Raw genomic sequence first — 7,741 nt, forward strand, 5'->3', positions numbered from 1 at the left:
CTCCTGGCCTCCTGAGTATCCTGGTCACTCTGGCTGTTCCTGACCGCCCCCCCCCCCCCACACACACACCCGCCATGTTCCCCTGAAGAACTGGGTGGGACGGTGAGCTGGGCCCCTGGCACTGCGGCTCAGGAAGGCAGGAAAGGGGGGACCCTGCGGGAGGGCCTGGGGGTGAAAGCCACCCGGACCCGGGCCTGTGGTTTCTCTCAGCGGCTACAGTGCAGCACCTTCACCTGCACCCCCCAAGCTCCCAGGCCTGGGGGCAGGGGTCTGGGCGGCCTAGGAACAGTGGATAGTGCCAAAGAAGGGGGCTGTGAGGGAAACCGGGGCACGATGGAGGCGAGGTGGGTAGTGGAGTGGAAACAAACTTGGGGGTGTTAGGAGGAGGGTGGTCCTGCGGGGCCAGGGAAGGCTTGGCCATTCACAGTGTCCTTAATGGTTGGGCTCCTATCTATCCATCCATTCATCTATCAGTCTATCCATCCATCCATCCATCCATCCCTCAGTCCATCCATCCATCCATCCATCCATCCATCCATCCATCCATTCATCCATTCCTCAGTCTATCCATCACTATCTGTCAACCCATTCACGTGCCTGTCTGTCTGTCTGGCCTGTATCAGCTCTCTAGCTCTCATTTATCCAAAGTGTTTTCTAAGTCAATGGAGAGGCAACTACTTCTTCAACACCGAGCCCGCCGTTGGCTCACCCGTGGGCCTCCCCGCTGAGCTGTGCGGTGTGGCCCCAGGGACCGGGAGCCCAGCTCGCAGCCCAAAGGAGTCTCTTGGAGAAGGTGTGAGAGCAGGTGAGGCTTTAATCGCGTCAGAGAAAATGCCAAACGTCAAACCCACGGTTCTCACGCACAGAGTGCATCCCAGGTGCATGGGCTCCCTGGCGGGGGCCCGGTGATGGTGGGAACGGGTTCAAGGAAAAGGTGAGAAACTCCATGTGTTCACCAAACTGACCCGCAGAGAGAGACGGCGCGGGGGACGGGCACAGGGGAACCCCGGCCTTGGGGTCATCCTCTTAGGGGTCAGACCGTGTACAACATGTTAGTCACCTCCCACTCTGCTTCCCCACTTCCTGTCACACCCTCCACCCCTTCACAGTAAATCACAAGCGCAATCCTCAGATGCCCATGTCCTCAAGGTCGTTTCAAGGTTACACGCCCTTCTTCATCAGGCAAACACTCACCAGGGCGGAGCCTGGGGACACAGGGGTGGGATCCAGGCGGTGGAGCCCCCTCTCAGGGCAGTCATCACAGCCCCTCACGGAGGTTGCTGCCCCAGAGACACACGTCCGCCGTCGGGTCAGTTCCCAGTCCCCAGCACAGAGCAGGCTCTCCGCCAGGCGCCTAGGGAGCAGCTGCGGGAGGCAGGAGGACCTGGGGCCCTGCAGGGGGTGATCCGAAAGAGGCCAGTTCGCGGGGTGACGCCATGCCTGTGCCCCGGTGCTCAGAACCTCCTAGAACTGCAGGTTCCTGTGGGACTGGGCAGGACACACTGTGGGTCGCATGTTGGGGTCACACGGAGAGGCCACGTGCCCAGTCCCACAGGGAGGTCACTCCCAGGGCGCTGGGGCGATCAGTGAGGAACTGCATGTGTGACTGCAGCTACTGCCTGGACCTGTGCCTGTGGGAGGGAGGGAGGGTCAGTCTAGGGCCCTGCAGGCAGCGAAACCACAGAGCCGATGAGCTACTCCCACCAGCACGGCGTCTGGTCAGGGCCCACAGGCTCTTTCACAGAGGGTTCACGTTATCCTGGGGCCAACCCTCACCTCCAACGCCCTGCCTGTGCTTGGGCCGGAGCAGAAAGGGGTCTTGGGGAGAGGAGTGAAGCTTAAGGTGTGGGGATCACATTCTCCCAAGGGGAGCAGCTCAGGGAGGACTCAGCCTGCTGCTGCTCCCTGCTCTGTCCTCAGCGCTCAGAACCAGTTCCTAGTTACCGCCCGGAATGCTGCCGGCTCCTCTGGGATGACTGGCAGGTTACATGCGAGGATGAGGACGCTGGCACCGCCATGGTTGGCCACGGGTCTGGGAGGCAGTGCTGCACCCCCCTCCACCCCCTGCCTGCACACTCCCGAGACCCAGAGGGAGGATGGAGACAGGCTGGGGTCTTTATTTCAGGGCCCAAGGCCATGCAGAGCAGCAAGGGTTCACAGGTCTGGATCAAAGGCCACAGACACCAACCAGACCATGCCCAGTACAACCCAGGTCTCCCATTTCCAGCCAAGGATGGCTGTGGCTGGCACCCTATAGGCGCTCAGCACTGAAGGCAGGAGCTCAGTGTGTGTGTGTGTGTGTGTGTGTGTGTGTGTGTCTGTATCTTTCTGTGTGTGTGTGCATGTGTGTCTGTGTGTGTATCTCTGTGTGTGTGTGTGTGTGTGTCTGTGTTTGTGTTTGTGTGTATGTGTGTGGTGTGGTGTGTGTGTGTGTGTGTGTGTCTGTATCTTTCTGTGTGTGTGTGTGCATGTGTGTCTGTGTGTGTATCTCTATGTGTGTGTGTGTGTGTGTGTGTCTGTGTTTGTGTTTGTGTGTATGTGTGTGGTGTGTGTGTGTGTGTTTCCAAGTCCATAGGGGTTGACCTGTCCCCATCTCCGTGTCCCAGAACAAGGGGCAGTGCCTGGAGGAGCTGCATCTGCTCTGGCCCCTGGATACTAACCGGACATCCCGAGCGAGCCAGTGCCTGTCTCCCCGGGGGGTGGGCCAGTCCTGGGGGCCCCTGTGGGGTCCTAGGCGAACACACTTCTTCCCTGGCCTCCTCTCAGGCAGTCTGGCCAAAGTCTCTCTCCCCAATCTGTCGGGACAGAGCAGGACACCAGGCCCAGGCCTGGCGGGTTGACAGCAGTCACCTCTGCCCTCAGAGCAGGCAGTGCAGGCTGCCCTGCTTGGCACAGCTAACCGGTGGGGAGAGGCCGTGCACCAGGCAGGCCTCACGGTGGCCACGGCCACGGCGCCGGCCGAGGGGCGCTGGATGTCCCCACCAGGCCCTCCTGCCTCCACGGGGGCTAGCCCCTCTCCAGCTGCACAGAGACGTACTGGCAGAAGCACAGGCCGGGCTCCAGGTGGCCCTGGGTGGCCGGGGCGGCCTCGCAGTGCGGGAAGTGCGCCTGCACCAGGCAGCACGCGTAGGCGCAGGAGAACCGCAGCAGGGCCTCCCGGAACAGGGCCTCGCCGTCGCCCTCGGGGGCCTGCAGGAAGGTCCGCCGGCACTCCTCCAGCTGCACGAACACGAAGGACAGCTGGTTCAGGGTCTCGCAGCCCATCAGCACCGAGTGCGGCGCCAGCAGCAGGTTGGCCTCCCCCACCCGGAGGCCCACCTCCCGCATCTTCCGCCTGGAAAACCTTCTGAACCAGCACAGACTGTTCACCGCTAGGACCAAGGGGAGGAGGCAGAGGAACACGATGGCGCTGATCAGCAGGAAGGCAGTGTTGTGATTTCCCTGATCTGTTATAATTTCCTGGATCCCAAATATCACAAGTAAAAACATCGAGATCACGGAGAGAAGGATGAGGAAGATGCTGAGCGGGATCCTGCAACCCAGATAGCGGAGGCAGGACCTGGGGGACTGCACCCCGTTCAGGATGCCCACCGCGTGCTTGTACACCTCGGGGTCCGGCAACACCTCCTTCAAGGGGTCCGGGACGCTCAGGGTGCTGAAGGTCCCCACCTTCCACGAGGGCAGGCTGTCCCTGTTGACACAGTTCAGGGTCAGGAGGGTCTTCCCGCTGTAGAGAGAAGGGCCGGGGCGCGGGCCGGGCAGGGAGCGCGCCATGCAGTGGCTGGGCGTGCACAGCAGCTGCGCCACCTTGCTGTAGAAGCGGCTGTCCCTGGCCTCCAGGTAGGTGAGGTGGCTGAGGTGCAGCGGGACCTGGCAGGGCCGCAGCAGGACGGGGATGACCGGCTTCCTCTCCAGGCAGTAGCCGAAGAGGGACAGGTCGGCCTCGAGGAGGCACCACCTGCTCTGCACAAAGTCCTGGCTCAGCACCAGCAGCACCTTCTGGCTCTGGTGGATGCACTCGGCCATGTTCTCCAGGATGTTCCTGCCCGGGGTGAAGTCCCGCTCGTGCAGGCAGACGCGCAGCCCCGCGTGGTCGGCCTCCAGGCGCCCGATGAGCCCGTGGGTCCACGTGGCGTCCATGCTGCTGTAGCTGACGAACAGGTGGAACTTCTCGCTGGGCTTCAGCGGGGGGACGGCCACGGCCGCCCCTTTCTCCTCGGAACCGGAATCCATAGGCGCTGCCCCTGAGCTGCTTCTGCTCAACCCACCCGGGGCTGCGAGAGATCAGGACAGGCTCATTCTGCAGAAAGACAAGGCCAGCCAGCCGTAAAGGTGGAGCCGGGTCCACCACCGGCAGCACCCAGCCTGGGCAGCCACACCCGACCCCTGCGATGCCCTAACAGCTGGCCCTGAAGCATAGTAACCTCCATCTTGGGTAAAAAAAAAATGCTGTTTAAAATTTCAGCCCTGCTATTCTTGCTTCTGTAAACGCTTGCTTGCTTAAATAATAGGGAAAATAAGACTGCTCCCATTCCAGAGAAGCCATAAACTGTGCCCCAGCCAGAGCTGTCAGTGCTGGCACCAGGTCAGGCCTTGAGATGTGGTCTCTCGGCCCTGACCCAGCACAGAGGGCTTTTTCTCCGAAGGTCCGGAGGTCTCATTCCACATTTGGAAAACAAAGAGCTGAAAAACATATAAATTGGAAAGACTTCCACCATATTGGGCCCCAGAATTTGAGAGGCAAGAGTCCTCTGGGCCCGCTAGCACTAGCGGAAATGAACAGGACTCCAAATAAGTTTGGCTTATTGATTAAGGCGTCTTCTGACTTACAATATACTTGCCCCGGTCCCCAAGCAGCACACAGAGCACAGAGCATAGCACAGAGTATAGCACACACAGCACAGCACACACAGCACACACAGCACAGCACACTCAGCACACTCAGCACACACAGCACAGCACACACAGCACAGCACACTCAGCACACACAGCGCACATAGCTCAGCACTCACAGTGCGCGCACACGCACACACACACACACACACACAGCACACTCAGCACACACAGCACACACAGCACAGCACACACAGCACACTCAGCACACACAGCACAGCACACACAGCACAGCACACTCAGCACACACAGCGCACATAGCTCAGCACTCACAGCACGCGCACGCACACACACACACACACACACACAGCGCACACAGCGCACACAGCACACACAGCACACACAGCACATCCAGCACACACAGCACAGCAGGAGTCTCTGCAACAGGCCACCCTTTCTGCCCAGCGCGCCCACAGGCCTTGGGCACCGTTCCTCCGACCTCACCCTGTCCCTTCCAAGAGGTGAGGGTCAGGTGAGCAAGGCTCTGAGGGACAAGGTGGGAAAGCCCTCGCCTGCCCTCTGTCCCACCCAACAGCCCAGTGCGTAAGAGCAGATGCTCCTCACCATGTCCCAGCCCGGCCCCCTGCAGCCCTCCACACAGGAATCTCACCAGATCAGGCGCAGACCGGCCCCGACTGCAGAAATGCCACAGCCTCTCAGGCAGCCACAGTGCCCACCGCCCCTTCAGTCCTCAGAGCTGTGGGCAGCCAGGACCCTCCCCTAGAAGGAATTTTGTGAGCTACGCTTTCTGGAAATCTCTCTGCGGGAACTAAGGGTGGGAAACGAAAGAAGGAAGTGGGCCAGGGGAGGGGCCGTATTGGAAGGGGAGGAGTCTGGGAGAAAACAAAATTCTGGAAAGAAAACAAAAGTCTGGGAGAAACAAAAGTCTGCCTCGGGCCTAGGAAATCTGACTCCAAGTGGCCAGGACGCTCTCAGAAGCAGTCTGCTGCTGATGCTGGCTGTTCCCTGGCGGAGGCAGGAGGCAGGAGGCAGGGACAGGAAGGGCCACTGGAAGCCGGGAGCCCCTGGTTGGATCCAGCGGAGCATGTCCAGCCAGGATCAGGGTGAGAGTCACCCTCCGTGTCCCCAGCGCTGGCTGCATCCAACAGGGAAGATTCTGGGTGACCCTCCCCAAACAGCCATACTCCGGGGTCCAAGGACAGGCAGCAAGCACCCTGGCACCCAGGCCCCTCCTAGGGGCTCCCCTAAACCCATCCATAGCTTGTAACTGGCCTCTTCAATTCTGCTTGGTCACCCAGGGGACGGGCTCTCTGTGTCCCTCTGGGCCCTGCCTCAGTTTCCTCATCTGTTCTGCAGAGGCTGATGGGGGTCCAAGGTGGTTTACCAGAATGCCTGCAGGCATCCAGGATGGAAGGGGGGGAAGGAGGCCAGGTGGGAGGGGGGCAGGGGTGACGTCAGGGCAAGGCGTCACTGCTCTTTGCTCCAAGCGCAGGGTGGCTGGGGCGTAGCTCCCAGGCTCCAGGGTGGGTGTGCACCAATGGTTCCGTGAGGCGCAGGGCTGCAGGTGAGCACCCTGCGGGCCCTCTCCATGTGGATCTGGTAGACCCACCTGGGCCCAGGGACAGATTCTGGGGGAGCTCTGAGCCCTTGGTCCTGGCGGCACAGTCATGGGGACGTCCTAGAAGCCCCGCCCCCAGCGGTTATGCAGATATGGACCAGGCAGCTGGATCTGCGGGGCCAGGGTCCGCCAGCGGCTGAGTGAACCTTGCAGCCAGAGAGCCATGGGTTCCTTTGGAGCCAACACATCACCCTGTGTGCTGGGCACCAGGCCTAGCAGGTCCACTGGAGGGAAGGTCCGGGACCTGGGTGGGGCAGAGGCCCACGGCCACATTTTGAAGGGAACAGAAAGCCACTGCAGGTGGGCGATGCTGTCCCCTCTGACGCCCCTCGCTCAGGAGTCCCATGTTCTGGGACACGTCCCATCCAGCTGCGGAGTGAGAGGGGTGGGCATTGTCAGGTTAGGGCAACCATCCCCGCATCCATCCTAACACACACGAGTTTGTGTGCTTTTGTGTGTGTTTGAAACGCTTCATAATAAAAAATACCTTAGCCCTGGTCACTTTGGCTCAGTGGAAAGAGTGTTGGACCTGGGACTGAAGGGTCCTGGGTTTGATACTGGTCAAGGGCATGTACCTCGGTTGCAGGCTAGATCCCAGGCCCTGCTCGGCAACCAGTTGATGTGTCTCTCTCACATCGATGTTACTCTCTCTCTCTGTCTCGCCCCTTCCTTTCCACTCTCTCTAAAAACCAATGGAAGAATACCCTCGGGTGAGGATTAACTAAAAAAACAAATAAGCAAACCAATTCCTTAACACTGATGAGGAGGGGGAAGGGAGCCGGAGGATGGGGGAGTGAGATGGAGGCAGGGATGGGCCAGGTGCTTGGGGGTGAGTGTTGGAGAGTCTGGCTGGTCACACGGGTGCACAGACATCTCTCGGCCCAAGTGGACGTGAGCCTGAAGCCGAAACCTGAATGGGGGTGCCAGGCTGCTTCGCTGTCTCAGCTGCCAAGAGCTGCTTCCATGGCCCTGGGAGGTCAGAAGATGCTGGGACTGAAGCCATTGCTGGAAGCTGAATTCCCAAAGGGTTGTACTTCCTGGGGCGGGGGAGGAGGGAGACTGGAGAGAAAACCCACGGCAGCAAAGGCACTCAGGGGGCTGTCCTGCTGGCCTCAGCCCAGGTCTGGGGGCTGGAAGCTGCAATCACAGGACCTAGGGGAGGGCTGGGTTGTAACTGGCTGTGCGGCTCAGCAAGCAAGCGGCCCTAAGTCCCTGGCGGGAGCAGCCCACCTCCCTTCTGGAAGAGCATGGCCCTCCACCCTCTCAGGG

General features: G+C 60.5%; 1 protein-coding gene across 1 annotated transcript; it reads right to left on the bottom strand.

Moving 5' to 3' along the window:
* Positions 1–2,471: 2,471 nt before the first annotated feature.
* On the bottom strand, positions 2,472–5,706 carry LOC118719552. Its single transcript, XM_036439253.2, has 2 exons — positions 5,504–5,706; positions 2,472–4,300 (listed from the first exon to the last, which is right to left on the bottom strand). The coding sequence occupies exon 2, from the start codon at positions 4,231–4,233 to the stop codon at positions 3,007–3,009; it is 1,227 nt and encodes a 408-aa protein (XP_036295146.1). The 5' UTR covers positions 4,234–4,300; positions 5,504–5,706; the 3' UTR covers positions 2,472–3,006.
* Between the last annotated feature and the right edge of the window lie 2,035 nt (positions 5,707–7,741).

Source organism: Pipistrellus kuhlii, unplaced genomic scaffold (assembly GCF_014108245.1).
Source record: "Pipistrellus kuhlii isolate mPipKuh1 unplaced genomic scaffold, mPipKuh1.p scaffold_m20_p_15, whole genome shotgun sequence".
NCBI lineage: Eukaryota > Metazoa > Chordata > Mammalia > Chiroptera > Vespertilionidae > Pipistrellus > Pipistrellus kuhlii.

What these genes read in the sequence shown, in the direction of transcription:
- LOC118719552 (XM_036439253.2), bottom strand. Translation starts at nt 4,233, where the DNA reads ATGGATTCCGGTTCCGAGGAGAAAGGGGCGGCCGTGGCCGTCCCCCCG.